General features: G+C 41.7%; 1 protein-coding gene across 2 annotated transcripts in view; it reads left to right on the top strand.

Annotated features, from left to right (window-relative positions):
• The window catches only part of IGBP1 (immunoglobulin (CD79A) binding protein 1), a 33,454-nt gene extending 19,809 nt beyond the window's left edge, over nt 1-13,645 (top strand). For both annotated transcript variants that reach the window (XM_011943153.1, XM_011943154.1), the window contains exon 7: nt 13,159-13,645. In XM_011943153.1, coding sequence (XP_011798543.1) covers nt 13,159-13,307 — 149 coding nt within the window. In that variant the 3' untranslated portion in view covers nt 13,308-13,645. The remainder of the gene's footprint in view (nt 1-13,158) is intronic.
• Nucleotides 13,646-16,317: the final 2,672 nt, after the last annotated feature.

Genomic DNA, 16,317 nt, shown 5'->3' with positions numbered 1-16,317 from the left:
ATTGCCTGCTAAAATGAAAAGTCAGTACTCTTTAGAGGAATGAAACAATTCAGAATCTCTACAATTTATCATTTATCACGTCCAGAATTCAATTCTAAGCTATTAGACGTGAAAAAAACAAACAGGAAAATGTGACTCATAACTCAGAAGGAAAGGCAATCAATGGATACCAACCCCAAAATAACTCACATGTTGGAATTAGCGGACAGGGACTTTAAAACAGCTATTATTTTTATCCTCAAGGGCAGAGAGCAAAAGATGTTTGTAATTAATGAAGAGATAAGAAATCTCAGCAGAGAAATAGAAATTATACACATAATTCTGGAATGGAAAAATACAATATCTGAAAATGTAAAGTCACTGGATCAGCTTAATACCAGATTGTTGCTGACAGAAGAGCGTGTCAGTTAACTTGAAGATCAATAGAAATTATCCAATCTGAAGAAAAAGAATGGGTAAAAGTAAGCAGTATGTCAGTAGCCTGCGGAATTATGTACAAAGGTCTCATGTATGTGCAATTGGAATGCCAGTATGAGAGGAGAAAGAAGGGAACAGAAAAACTGAAGAAATGATGGCTAAAGATTTCCCAAGATTCAGAAATGTCAGCAAACCCCAAGCAGTTTAAATACAAAGAAAATCACACATAGGCACATTATAGTCAAACTGCAGAACACCAGAGAGAAAGGAAATTTTGAAATCATCCAAAGATAAAGTACACATTACAAATAGGAGAACAAGGATATAAATTATTGCCGAATTTCCATTAAAAACCGTGGGAGCCGGAGATGGTGGAACATCTTCAAAGTGGTGGGGGGAGGAACTTGTCAATGTATAATTTTATACCCAGTGAAAAATATCCATAAAATGAAGATGAAATTAAGACATTTTCAGATAAATGAGAGCTACAAGAATTCTTCACCAGAAAATTGACATTAGAGAAATGCTGAAGAAAATTCCTCAGGCTGAGAGGAATGGTATCTATTCAGATAGAAATGTAAATATTCAAGTAGTGAAGAGCATCAGAAATGGTAATTATGTGGGTAAATGCAAAGGACTATCTCCCTCAACCCAGTGTTAAAAAACTATACGTGACTTCTCAAAGCAAAAATTACAGTACTGTCTTGTGAGGTTTATAATGTATGAGGTGTAGTATATATGACAGCCATCGCAAAAAGGACAGGGTAAATGGAACTATTTTGTTTGTGAGATTCTTCTGTTTTATGTGAACTGATACGTGTATACAAATTACTCTAAAACTTAGCAGCTTAAAATAACCAGCGTTTATTGTATCACATAGTTTCTGAGGGTGAGGAATTCAGAAGCAACTGGGTGGTCCTAGCTCAGAAACATTCATGAGGTTGCAGTCAAGCTGTCAGCTGGGGCTGCAGTCTTCTGGAAGCTTGGATGGGACTAGAGAATTCGCTGCCAAGCTCATCAATGTAGCTGAGGGCAGGAGGCTCACAGAACATTGCTCACAACATAACAGCTTTCGTTCCCCAAAGTGAATGATCTGAGAATGACCCAAATCAAAAGGCTCAACATCTTTTATAATCTAATGTTGGAATATGATTTCTGCCCTATTCTATTGGTCATATAGACCAACCCTGATAAACAGTATGAGAGGGGACTCCATAAGAGCATGAATACTAAGAGGCTGGGATTGTTGGGCACCATCCTTGAGGCCCCCCCATCACATCATTTTAACTCTAAGTAGGCTGGAAAGTTAAAGATGAACATCGTATTTCCTAGAGCAACCACTTAAAAAATAATTTATCAAGAGAATGAGAAAACAAGTCACAACCTGGGAGAAGATACTTGCAAAAGACATATCTGATGAAGGACTTTGTGGAACTCTTAAAACCCAACAATAAGAAAAGGAGCAGTTTTAGGCCAGGTGTGGTGGCTCACACCTGTAATCCCAATACTTTAGGTGGCCAAAGTGGGAGGATCCCTTGAGCCCAGGAGTTCAAGATCAACTTGAGCAACATGGTAAGACCCCCTCTCCACAAAAAAAAAAAAAAAAAAAGTTTTAAAAAACTAGCCAAGCATGATGGTTCATGCCTGTAGTCCCAGATACTTAGGAGGCTGAGGTGGGAGGATTACTTGAGCCTGTGAGGTTGAGGCTGCAGTGAGCTATCATCGCACCACTGCACTCCAGCCTGGGTGACAGAGCAAGACCCTGTCTCAAAAAAAGGGAGCAGCCTGATTAAGAAGTGGGCCAAAAACCTTAACCGATACCTCACCAAAGAAAATACACAGATCACAGATAAGCATGTGAGAAGATGCTCTACATCATGGCATTAGGGCAATGAAAATTAAACCACACTGAGATACCACTATATACCTGATAGAATGGCCAAATCCAGAGCACCTCAAATATAAATGGAATAAACCTTCAAACTAGAAGTCAGGGATCGATTATCGGGTCTAGCTACATGCTGTCTATAAGAGATACATTTTAAATATGAAGACACAGATTGGTTACAAATAAAAAGAACAAAAAAGTTACATAGGTGGCTCACGCCTGTAATCCCAGCACTTTGGGAGGCCAAGGCATTTGGATCACGAGGTCAGAAGTTCAAGACCAGCCTGACCAACATGGTGGAACCCCGTCTCTACTAAAAATACAAAAATTAGCCGGGTGTGGTGGTGCGCTCCTATAATCCCAGCTACTCAGGAGGCTGAGGCAGGAGAATCACTTGAACCCGGGAGGCTGAGGTTGCAGTGAGCCGAGATCACACCACTGCACTCTAGCTTGGGTGACAGAGTGAGACTCTATCTCAAAAAAAAAAAAAAAAAGATATATAGGTTGAGCATCCTAAATCTGAAAATGAAAAACCTGAAATGCTCCAAAATCCGAAATTTCTTAAAGCTAATGTGATGCTTAAAGGAAATGCTCTCTGGAGCATTTTAGATTTTCAGATTTGGGATGCCCAACCAGTAAACATATGATGCAGATATTCTAAAATAAAAAACAAATCTGAAATACTTCTGGTCCCATGCATTTCAGATAAGGGATACTCAACCTGTACCATGCTAACAGTAAGCATAAGAAAGCTGCAGTAACTATAGTAATATCAGATAAAGTAGATTTCAAGACGAAAATGTATTGTCAGATATTTTAAAAGGGCATTTCCTACTGATAAAGTGGAAAATTTATCAGGGAGACACAGCAGTCATAAATGCATTTGTGCCTAATAATTTTCAAATTATTTACTTGAATACTTATAGGCCACTGTAGGGTTATTCATTGGCCCAATTTCAATATTGCATCTCCAGGAACAGAGAGGCCTGAGGCAGGGTTGGGACAGCCAGTCAGTGGAGCAGTCAGTACATACACATTTACCCATTAAGTTCTCTGTCTTCTGTGGGCATGGTTTGTGGTGCCCCAAAACAATTACACTGGTAATACCAAAGACCACAGATCACCATAACAAATAAGGAAAAAGTTTGAGAAACTGAGAATTACCAAAATGTGACACAGTGACATGAACTGAGCAAATGCTCTTAGAAAAAGGGCACCAATAGACTTGCTCTCTGCAGGGTTGCCACAAACCTTCAATTTGTAAAAAAAATAAAAACATTTAAAAAATTTTTTAAAAAAAAGGCTCTGCAAAGCACAGTAGAGTGAAGCACAATAAAACGAGGTATGCCTTCACCTTCTTTTCAGATACCCATGGAACATTCACCAAGGTGGATCATATACCAGTCTATGAAATAAGTCTCAATAAATTTTTAAAAATTGAAATCACACTGAATATGTCCTCAGACCACAATGGAATTAAATTAGAAATCAATAACATACCTAGAAAATTCTCAAATATTTGAAAATTAAACAATACACTTCTAAATAACCTATAGGTCCAAGAGGAAATTAGAAAGAAAATTAGAAAGTACTTCTAACTGGGAATAAGTTCAAGAGATCTGTTATACAGCATGGTGACTATCGTTAATGGCTGGGTGTGGTGGCTCACGCCTATAATCCTAGCACTTTGGGAGGCCGAGGCAGGTGGATCACCTGAGATTAGGAGTTCAAGACTAACCTGGCCAAGATGGTAAAACTTTGTCTCTACTAAAAATACAAAAATTAGCCGAGCGTGGTGGCAGCTGTAATCCCAGCTATTTGGGAGGCTGAGGCAGGAGAATGTGTTGAGTCTAGGAGGCAGAGGTTGCAGCGAGTCAAGATCACGCCATTGCACTCCAGCCTGGGCAACAGAGCAAAACTCCATCTCAAAAAAAATAAAATAAAAATAAAATACAGAGTAGATGTTAAGTGTTCTTACTGCAAAAATAACAATGTGTGAGATGCTGCATCTTTTAATTAGCTAAACTATCCCATAATATGTACTTCAAAACATGCTGTACACCATAAATATATGTTTGCCCATTTAGAAATAAAGAGAATACTTTGAACAGAATTACAGTGAAAGTACAGCATCAGAATTTATGGGATACAACTTGAGCCAATTCTGAGATGGAAATATGTGTAACTTTCAACACTTGTTAGAAAAAAGGAAGATCAAATCAATTACCTAAGGTTTTACCTTAACAAGGGCGGGGGTCGGGCCTAGGGAACAAAGCAAGCCCAAAGTAAATAGATGAAAGGAAATAAAGGCAGGGAAACTAGGGGTGGTCGTGGTCATGGTAGTAATGCACAAAAATTGGACATGTGTATACTCCCATGACCTGGCAGTCTCCTTCCTCAGTATATACCTAAGAGGAGTGAGACCGTATGTCCACAAAAGACCTGTGCAAGATTGAACATGGCAGCATTATTTGTAATAGTCCACACTGAATACACCACTCAAATGCCCATAAATAATAGAATGAAGAAATAAATTTTGGTATATTCACACAATGGAAAACTATGTAGCAGTAAGGTTAAACTATAGTTTGTTAGCTGTGACAAATATAGCTGAATCTTATAAACCTAATTATGAGTGAAAAAAGCCAGATGCAAAAGAGTGTATACTGTATGACTCCATTCATACAAACTTCAACAAACAGGTAATACTTGTGTGTGCTGGTTGAAAGTTAGTAAGTGTTCACCCTTAGTTGGGGATCATGAATGGAACTGGACCTACAGGGTCTTCTGAGGAGTTAGAAATATTTTGTATCTTGATCTGGGTACTGATTACATGGATGTGTTCAATATGTGAGCGTTCACTGAGCTATACAAATACTAGTATACTTTTCTACATGTATGTTATACTTCAGTGAATATGAAAAAATACCCATGGACAATATTTATAATGAAAATAGGTGGCAGTGTTTCCCCATGAACGTCACAATAAAAACAGGTAAGGGCAAATTACCCGTAGCCACAAGATCCAGCAGTTATTGGCATCTGCGCAGGAGAAAACCGGAGTTGACAGGCCATCTGAAAAACTTGACAAACAGAATTCAAAACAGCATATTCCCTAGAAAGAATGGCAGTCCCATTTAAGAACTGCAGTTGAAACTAGGAGGGATGAGTATGAGGGACCAATAGTCAGAAAGTCTGAAAGGGATAGAGTAGTCTAGTCCTTAATGAACTCTTGAAGTTGATCCACCAGGTCTCCCTTCCAGGACAGGGACTCACACTGAGGAGAAATTGCTGAGAGTAGAATTGAAATTAAGCAGGACAGGAATAGAAAAAGAAAAGGTCCAGATGAAATTAGGAGAGAGGACCAGAACCAGGAACTCCAATCAAGCAAGTAATCATATTTCTTTAATGCACATAAAAACAGCGGAAAGGGAGCCTCTATGAAGTTAGAAAAGCTACTCTGAACCATGCTTCTTTCTGCAAGTTTAGGAAAACATTTCACGTAAAAATGAACAACAGACTGTGGTGATGGTTGCACAATTCTGAATATAAAACACTGAACTGGGCTGGATGGGTTGGCTCATACCTGTAATCCCAGCACTTTGGGAGGCGGATCACAAGGTCAGGAGTTTGAGACCAGCCTGGCCAAGATGGTGAAACCCCGTCTCTACTAAAAATACAAAAAAAAAAAAAAAGAAGAAGAAGAAGAAAAAAACTAGCTGGTCACGGTGGTGCGTGCCTGTAGTCCCAGCTACTCGGGAGGCTGAGGCAGGAGAATCGGCCTGAACCTGGGAGGCAGAGGTTGCCGTGAGTCGAGATTGCGCCACTGCACTCCAGCCTGGCAACAGAGCAAGACTTTGTCTCAAAGAAAAACAACAACAACAACAACAACAAAAAACAACTGAACTGTATACTTTTAGGTGGGTAGATTTTATGGATTGTGAAATATAGCACAAAGCTGAGAAAAAGGGAACAGAAAATTATCAAAGTCAAACCCTACACAAAATTATTAGAAAAGAATTGGAAACACTACAGAAAGACACGCTCAAAAAAAAAACAGAACAAATCTGAAACATGGTATTCAAAAAAGAGTTGGAAGATATTCGGAAAATAACATAGGACATGGAAGGACAATATAAAGCAGGATTAGAAAAACTCAGAAATATGACAACTTGGGGAACATGAATCATTTCAGAAATATAGACTAAAGTAGAAGGAAACAAGAATGAGTGAATGCAACAGGAAATGCCTTACTATGGTAAAAGGAAGGAAAATTTTTAAATGAAAAAAGATAAACAGGGTTTGAGGAAAAGTGACATATACTAAAGATAGTAAAGGAGACCTGGCATATAGATAATAGAATTATCTGAAGAAGAAAGCCAAAGCAAGGAAAAAGGATAAATGCTAAAAGTTAATATTAAGGAAAGTTTCTTGGGATTAAAAAAGTTGAGTGGGGGGAATCTCTGTTGGTGCTGGGTGTGGCGCAACCCACAGGCAGCCACAGCAGTGCTGTATTCCAAGGCACAGGTGCTCAGGGTGCCTTGGAACTTGGTCCTGGGTCCAGTATCTTCTTGAACTGCTGCAGCACCGGTGACATGGGTGCATGTTCAGTCTCAGGCACAGGTGGACGCCGCTCTCCCACCAAGCCAAGGACTATGACTCTGAGGCACTTCCCAGTAGCTTGGGCCCAGGGGCAAGGATGTAGCTGTGATTCCTTTCCTGGGGGTCAGGGCATAGTACTGGCATGGCTCTGGGGAGGAAGGGGTGTTCCAGACACTCAGACCCCAGGGAGCAGGGCACAGTGGCAATTCAGGCACCAGGAAAGAAGATACTGTGTAGTGGTGACTCTGGACCCTGGAAGCTCTATGAGGCCGGGTGCAGTGGCAACACAGCCCCAGAAATGGTGGGGCATAGCTGTGGCTTGGGCTCCAGTGGGTGGGATGTAGTGCAGTGTTGGCTTTGCTCCCCAGGGAGGTGGGACACCTCAGCGACTCAGACCCCGGAGGGCTGGTCCAGATCCAGGGAGGTGGGGGTGCTATGGCTGTTTGGCCCAGAGAGCATTGTGTACAGATTATCCAAGGCTGTGTTTCCCTGGGGGGTCCAGGGACCCGGTGCTATGCAGGCCAAAGCACCAGGGTCCCAGCTGCTTCCCTGGGCCAAAGCTCCAGTTCCCTGGGGCTGAGGCACTGAGTTGGATCAGGCACCAAAGAGGCACAACTACTCCCCGAAACCAGGCCCAGCTTCTCCGCGGGGCCTAAGCTCCTAGTCCTGGAGGGCTCGAGCACCACGGTCACTTGATAAGAAAAATCACACCGTGTACCTGAGAAACAACCCAGAATGACCAACAAGACAGGTCTAATAAAATTTCTGAATTTTAAAGAAAAGCCACAGACATCTCAGTAAAAATAGTAAGTGATTTATAAAGGAAAGAAACTTAGATTACCCTCAGATTTTTTGAGATCTATACTTTATGCCAGAAGAAAGAAGAAAATGGAATAACAGATATTTAAGATACTCAAAGAGAAAAAATGTGAGCCAAGGAACATTATACATGGTAAAACTGACTTTCAAGTATAGAGTACAGATATTTATCAACATGCAGGAATTCAAGAAATATTGTTCCACCATCCCATGAATTTGCTAGAGAATGAGTTTCAGACAGCCAAAGTGTTGAGAAACATTGACATCAGGACAGGTAGTGAGCGTTAAATGTACAGTTACTTGTAGAATTAAGATGAAATGAGGATTAAAAGGGAGATGGAGTATGTAATGCCTTTGTGCCCAGATAATGTAGATAACTATTCTTAAAAATGGAGAAATGGGGAAATCATGCAAAATTTTAATAGTTCTCAGTAATTATATTGGTGGGGTGTCAAAGTTAGTGTTATTATTGCAAGACTATGTATAATGTGAGATAATATAAATGAGCAATTATTAGATATTCTAATTCTATCGTCCTGTCTTTGAGAACTAGGACTTTTAATGTGAAAGAATACAGATGTAATTCCAAAGAATTTAGATTTTTTTTTAAACCCTGTAGTACTCCATATGAATGCATGAGAAATTTTATTTAAAAGTAAACACACACACACACACACACACACCCTACTTTTGCTCTATCCACTGAAAAGGCTTAGAAACAAGGACCAGCCCAGTAGCAATGAGGATACCTAGTAACTCCAGTTGTGATACAGAAATACTCTTCCCAATATTCTTTCTTTTAAGAAATCAGGATATCTTAGAGAAATAACTGACTACAATTCTGGGGCAGGAAATGTACAAAATAAGCTTGGAACATCTTGTCATAAAAGATAGGGAAGGAGCTTTCAAAGGCTACTGGGGTCATATCAAAAGCCAATTTGAAGATATTTCCACTGGCCAATTTGGTTTCACAGAGGATAATTGACAGTAGCAACAAGTCCATCCAGCGCCCAAATCTTGGTTTCTAATACCATCCTCTAATAAATGAACCAGGGCTCCTTGGAGAAATAGCTGATTCTAGGGCTGAGGCAGAGAATATACAAGATGAACCTGGAGCATCTCGTAGTCAGATGATAGTCAACATATAATGGGGTTATATCCTGGTAAAGCCATTGTAAGTTGAAAATATGGTTAAGTTGATAATGTGTTTGCTACACCTAACCTACCCAACATCGTAGCTTAGCCTAGCCTACCTTTGACCTGCTCAGAACACTTGCATTAGCCCACAGTCGGGCAAAATCATCTAACACAAAGCCTATTTTATACTACAATATTGAATATCTCAAAATACGAAGTATGGCTTTTACTGTATGCATATCACTTTCACACCATCATAAAGCTGAAAAATCAACTCAGGGCTCTCTGTAGTAGAAAACAAGAGCTCAAAAAACTGTTGGGGTGTTAAAGGAACACAAGAGCCAGCTGAACCCTCACAGCCCAAAACTGGGAGAACTTGGGCAGGAAAGTAAATTTAACAGTATTGGATTATCACACAAGGAATAAAATGAATGCACACGAGTCCATTGTGATAGAAATAAGTGATTGAATAAGTAAATAAGTGAGGGAGAAGAGATAAATCTGCCCTAGAGAAAAATTTCAAATAATTTTATGTAGATACTCCTGCTTCAAGGAGGTGTGTAGCATGACTGTGTACCCCAAAAGTGTGGGCTGTGCTTAGTGACTTGCTTCCAGGGACTGCAATGTGGAAGGAGGGAGGAGAAGTAACTTTAGTTGGAAACCTACAAATACCACTTTGGTCAGGTGATCGAGGTTATTATCAGTGTGAACTCAGGTTGATAGCATATGTAGTATTGTCCTCCAAAACCCATAACCCTAGTCTAATTCTGTAAAAAATAGGCAACCCAAACTGAGGGACATTGTACAAATTACCTGACAAGTACTCTTCAAAACTGTCCAGGTCATCAGAATGAAGGAAAGTCTGAGAAAGAGTTACAGCCTAGAGGAGACTAAAGAGACAGACAACAAAATGTACTGTGATGTCCTGGATAGGATCCTGGAACGGAAAAGGGACATTAGGTAAAACCTAAGGACATTTGAGTAATGTATGCACTTTAGTTGTTAATAATGTATTAGTATTGGTTCATTAGTTGTATGACAGAAACTGTATTAATGTAAGAGGTTAATAATAATAAACTGGGTGTGGTTATGTGGGAACTCAGTATTATTTTCTCAATTTTTCTGTAAATCGAAAACTTCTAAAATGAAGAAGTTGATTTAAATAGTTTTTTAAAACAATAATTGTGGGCCGGGCGCAGTGGCTCACGCCCGTAATTCCAGCACTTTGGGAGGCTGAGGTGGGTGGATCACTTGAGGTCAGAAGTTCAAGACCAGCCTGGCCAACATGGTGAAACCGCGTCTCTACTAAAAATGCAAAAAGTAGCCGGGTGTGGTGGCAGGCACCTGTAATCCCAGCTACTCAGGAGGATAAGACAGGAGAATCACTTGAGCCCAGGGGGCAGAGGTTGCTGTGAGCCAGGATCACACCACTGCACTCCAGCCTGGGTGACAGAGCAAGACTCCTTTGTCTCAATAATAATAATAGTTGCAACTGGTTGAAACTCATAAGATATGTTTAAATCTGTAAGTTCATAATTATATATTTTTTTATTTTTTTAGAGGTGGGTCTCACACTCTGAGCCCAGGCCAGGCTCAAGCAATCCTCCTGCCTCAACCTGCCCAGTAGGTAGGACTACAGCCATGCACTACCGTGCCTGGCAGATTTTAAACATTCTTTTCTTTTTTATAATTTTTTGAGCCAATTTAAGTGTCATAAATTTTTTTTTGTAGAGACAGGGTCTCTCCATCTTGCCTAGGATGATCTCGAACTCCTGGGTTCAAGCAGTCCTCCCACCTCAGCCTCTCAAAGTGCAGCGGTTACAGGTGTGAGCCACTGTCCCCGCCCATAATTATAAAACAAGCCCAAAGTATTCAACCTCAGAGGCTAACAAGGGAACACATTATCTTGAGAAATGGTAAATAAAAGAAAAAAGTCAAGTATTTTATCTTTTCTACTAGGCAACCAAATAGTAGTTGATGAGAGGAAGGCTCTCTTTGTAAAAGTATTCCAGTTAATTTTCAAAAGTTAAAATTAAGGGCATCACCTTTTTGAAACCCCCCAGGAAATGAATGGGTCTCGGCATTGAGCATCAACAGCTCCTAACATTACAACGAGACAGACATATTTACGTGCCTCCTGATGAAGGAATGCAGCACCACCTATAATTATTCACGCTGAAGGGATCAAACTTGAGTCAGATCAAGCCCCTGTATTCAGCTGCCAATCTGCAGAAAATACAGGAGGACATGTTAAACTGCATCATGAGTATGCAGTCAGCAAAATCTGGTCTTTGGGAAACAAACTCTACAGGTCATATGCCCCAAACTTCTTCAACAGATAACTTGGAAGAAAGGGATGGAGGGGGAACCTATAGATTTAAAAAGATATCAAAACATTTTTAAATAGGCAAGGCTAACCTCAAAAATACGATGCTAGGCCAGGTGCAGTGGCTCACACCTGTAATCCCAGCACTTTGGGAGGCCAAGGCAGGCAGATCACTTGAGGTCAGGAGTTCGAGACCAGCGTGGCCAATGTGGTGAAACCCCATCTCTACTAAAAATACAAAAATTAGCCAAGTGTGGTGGCAGGCACCTGTAATCCCAGCTACTCGGGAGACTGAGGCAGGAGAATCACTTGAACCCAGAAGGTGGAGGTTGCAGTGAGCCAAGATCACACCACTGCTTTCCAGCCTGGGAGACAGAGCAAGACTGTCTCAACAACAACAACAAAAAAAGATGATGATGCTAAGTGAAAGAAGTCAGCTGCAAAAGATCACACATTACATGATTTTGATTTCATGTATATGAAATGTCCACAATAGGCACATCTATGGAGACAGTTGATTCATGGTTCTAGGAGCTGGGGGCAGGGAGGGAAGGAATGGGAATTAACTGTAAATGGGCACAAGGGATCTTTTGGGGTTATAGAAGTTTTTAAATTGGATTGTGGTGATAGTTGCCCAACTCTGTACTAAAAAAATACGTTGAGTAAAAAAATGAATGTGCAAATAGACAATTACAGTGTCTAGTGATATATGATGAACTCTAGAAAGTTACTACTGTAAAAAACAGTATAGTGGTTACTTTTGCAGGGGAGGAGAGTTGATTTGTATAATGTACACAGAGAGGCTTTTGGGATGGATACAGGAGATCTGTTTCTTGACCTGAGTGGAGGCTATAAGGCCTCCTTATAAAAATTTGTTTTATATGTACTTGTGTGGTTTCCACCATCTCTTATTTTATAGTAAAGGATTTAAAAGAAAAGAACCAGGCAAGGTGGCCCACGCCTGTAACCCCAGCACTTTGGGAGGGCCAAGACCAGCCTGGGCAACATAGGGGAAGACTTTGTCTCTACAAAAAATGTAAGAATTAGCCAAGCGTGGTGGGTTCATGCCTGTGGTTCCAGCTACTCGGGAGGCTGAGGCAGGAGGATGACTTGAGCCCAGGAGTTCGAGGCTACAGTGAGCCATGATCACACCGCTGCACTCCAGCCTAGGCAACAGAGAGAAACCCTATCTCAGAAAAAAGAAAAGAAAATACGAGACTCTTGAGCTGTTAGATGAGGTCCCCACACATTTCATTCATAGTAATGAGACTGTTTCTCATGAGCAAACTCAAGAGTAGCCGGGAAAATGCTACTTTACCTCACAAAGGAAAAAAAAATGCAAAAGAGATGCAGCAGTTAGTTTAATTTCTTTTGGGTGTACACTGCATGATAAGTGCCATTTGGACCTCAGAGCCTATTTCAAGTACTGCAAAATAATACGTAGGCATGCTTTTCTTATAGGTCCAACTGCCCTGTGATTTTCAATTTTATGCACAAAAACTTGTATGACTGTAGTGAAGGAAATGGATGGAGGAGGAAACCTCAACTGCAATCCACCCCCCTGGCAACTCACAAATCACAAATTTATAAATATTTTTTCTTTCATGTTTTTGGATTGCAGGGGTTGTTTGGTGGTGGTGGTAATGTTTTTGTTTTGGGGCTGGAGGGGGGTGTTGGCCATTTTTGCAAGAACTCTCTTCCAAAATAGAATTCATTCTGAGGGGCACCTTTTATGATTTTTGCCTTCTTGTGGAAACCGCTCAGAGCATCCTTTCGTACTATTTTTTAACATGCGATATATTAGGTAATGCAAGTTCTCTCCCCGCTTCCGCCGGGCCCAGGGTAGGCAGCTGGCTGTATTCCTGTTCTCATTGCATGTGGTTGTGCTCAGAGTGGAACTGAGGCCCCTGACGTTACTTATTAACATTCCCTCAATTTCTCACCTCCCTTTCTAATTTTTCCACTTTAGAGGAATTCAGAAAAGCAGCTCAGCAACAGGAAGAACAAGAAGAAAAGGAGGAAGAGGATGATGAACAAACACTCCACAGAGCCCGGGAGTGGGATGACTGGAAGGACACCCATCCTAGAGGCTATGGCAACCGACAGAACATGGGCTGATCTTCCCACAACACGACAGGACTGCAGGGTGCACAACTCCCCCGCCAAGAAAAACCATGCAGTCCTCCCCTCCCTGGGCTCCCGCTTCAGCTCTGTACAACGAAGGCAAAGATGCTAAATCTTGCTTTGCATTCAATAAAGTGTCAAGTGATTAAGTGTGTATTTGTACCCTAGATGATGTGAGCCAGCAGTCTTGTTTTGGCATCATCTTCATCACGTTGTATTCCAGTTTCTTGAGAGAAAAGAGTGCTGAGAAATGGCTCTGTATAATCTATGGCTATCCGAATTCTCTGAAAAAACAATAAAAGCCCCCTCTACTACATGAGCCTGTACAGAAATATGGCTATCAGCTGCTTTTTTTGACGGGGGAGTGGGGACATTGAGCTGTGGGTCTCTGGGTTTATGGGGAGATGCCCTTTGATGTGGGCAGTGAATTTGTCCAGCATCAGATCTGCCCAGGCATTCTCCTTCCTACTGGGCATATGATATGAAGCCGTCCGTATAAGTAACACCCTGCACCATGAAGCATTCCAGCACTCTACAAGGGGAGATCATAAAAGCCAGAGCTTTCCCTGCCACACAGCACTATTCTCAGAAACTATAGCTGTAGGTGAATGGACCGCAAAGGGATGTAGTCTACTTCCCGGTCCTATCTACCTCGTTCTAGCGTGGCCAGAAGAAATGAGAGAGGAGGTATTCTTAAGAGTCATCCTTGTGTGTGTATCTGAGACCAGGGTCTTGACTGTCATGCAGACATTTACCATATATCCCTTGGGGTGAAGAGCAGCCTCAGGCCATAGCCTTTTTTTTTTTTTTTTTTTTTGGAGACGAGTCTCACTCTGTTGCCGGGGCTGGAGTGCAATGGCATGATCTCAGCTTACTACAACTTCCACCTCCCTAGTTCAAGCAATTCTCCTGCCTCAGCCTCACAAGTAGCTGGGATTACAGGCGCCCATCACCTCACCCAGCTAATTTTTGTATTTTTAGTAGAGACGGGGTTTTACCGTGTTGGTCAGGCCGGTCTCAAACTCCTGACCCCCTGAGCCAGCCACCTTGGCCTCAAAAGTGCTGGGATTACGAGCGTGAGCCAGCCAGCCTAACTCTTCAATTAGCCCTTCTTGCCTATGCTGTGAGATACCCGGCACAATCCAAACTAATGGCCTGGGTAAATGTGCCATGGTGGTGGTTTGGCTGCTTAGTGAGGTGCCTGCAGTCACGCAGATAATGGGTGTGGGGGAGGGGGACAGTACAGATGACACTGCAGCGTACCTACTTTCTGGGGAACAGAGAAGACAGTGTCCTCAGCTCTTGCGTTGGTATCCTATAAAAGCAGCCATGTGTTGAAACAAATGATATGCACAGAAAGCATACTTCTGTTCTGTGGCTTTGTTACACGGGTTTTCTTTTAAGAGGAAGATGACTCAGCCCTCCCAGCTTCTGCAGTCTGGCTTAGGAGAGGTGTTTGAAAAGGAGACTCAGTTCCCTCTTGTTTATAGGGTGGTTAGTGGAGGGCTGTCAGGTGATGAGGGGGAGGCTGTGTTTCGTGGGAGATGACAGAAGACTACCAATAAATCTATTTGTATACTGCTTAATGAGGAGTCATCTCACCCTCACAACATAAGCTCCTGAAACTGGGAGAGCACAGATTAAATCCCCAAGGATTTGGAAAGCAACATTTTCCGCTCTCTTCCAATGGTTGCCAGCCTGCCTCTAGCAATGGCCTATTTCCTGTTCTTGAAACTCCACCCTGAATTTATTCCCAAATGGGCCAGGTTGGAGTCACCTCCTTGGTCCAAGACCGTTTGAGATTGGGCCTTCCAGAAGGCCCAGCTCAATTAAACACCTTCACACATCCTGATATCTAAGAGGCAAACCAGACAAGGTGGGTTTGAATTCTGGCTTTAAAAATTGCAGGCTGATAGAAAGACAAACTTTGCATGTTCTTGCTTATTTGTGGGAACTAACAAAACAATTGAACTCATGGAGATAGAGAGTAGAAGATGGCTACCAGAGACTGGGAAGGGTACTGGGTGGGGTAGGGATGGGGACGGTTAATGGATCCAAAAAACTATAATGAATAGGACCCACTATTTGACAGCACAACAGGGCGACTATAGTCAATAATAATTTAATTGTACATTTAAAAATAAAAGTGTATAATTTGTAACAAAGGAGAAATGCTTAAGGGGATGGATATCCCATTTTTCATGATGTGATTTTTATGCATTGCATGCCTGCATCAAAACATCTCAGGTACCCCATAAATATATGCACCTATGCACCCCCAAAACTAAAACATAAGAAAATTTAAAATTGCAGGCTGTGTGACGTGACCTTGGGCAATAAAACTCGGAACTGCCTTTTCTTCGGGGCATGTAGATAAGCTGTCTCCAGGGGCTGTGAAGGTTAAATGAATAATGGCACCTATTATCGTAAACTCAGGCGACTGAAGAGTAAGTGCTTTTCTGTTAGCTTAGTGACTGCAGTCTGTCTACTGAGAAGGGAAAGGAAATGGACAGATATTGGGCCCCTAGTATGTGCCAGGCACTTTCCCACACTATTAATACAATGACCCTGCGAAACTTGATTTCTTCAAGTTCACACTAGTAAGATGTTATGCTGCTGTCATTTTCCATGTGCTTCCCAATTGCTTGTGCTTTTTTAGCTGTGTCTTAAAGCTGCTTCAAAGAGGAGCAGCTTTAGAAATCCAAACTAAAACAACTATGTCTACATCACTGGAGCTCTAGAAATTCCTTCTTAGCTGACTCACCAAAGAAAAGGTTATGTCAGCTCCCCCGCCACTGCCTCCTCAGCTGGGGGATAAGAAGACGGAGGTGGTGAGCAAGCTCATCTTCCTCCATTTTCCTCCCCAGTTCTGTCTGCCTGAATGCCGGAGACACCAAAAAAGCGCCACCTTCTCTACTCCCACCAGAGGCGAGTTCTTTCAGGGTCCTAGAGTGAGCTGGCTTTGGTGGATTCCCGGAAGCAAAGACTCTTAAAGCTCTCAATG

This window comes from Colobus angolensis, unplaced genomic scaffold (assembly GCF_000951035.1).
Source record: "Colobus angolensis palliatus isolate OR3802 unplaced genomic scaffold, Cang.pa_1.0 Scaffold216, whole genome shotgun sequence".
NCBI classification, from domain to species: Eukaryota; Metazoa; Chordata; class Mammalia; order Primates; family Cercopithecidae; genus Colobus; species Colobus angolensis.
The sequence above is the reverse complement of the archived record's forward strand: the minus strand, read 5'-3'. Positions and strand labels throughout refer to the sequence as shown.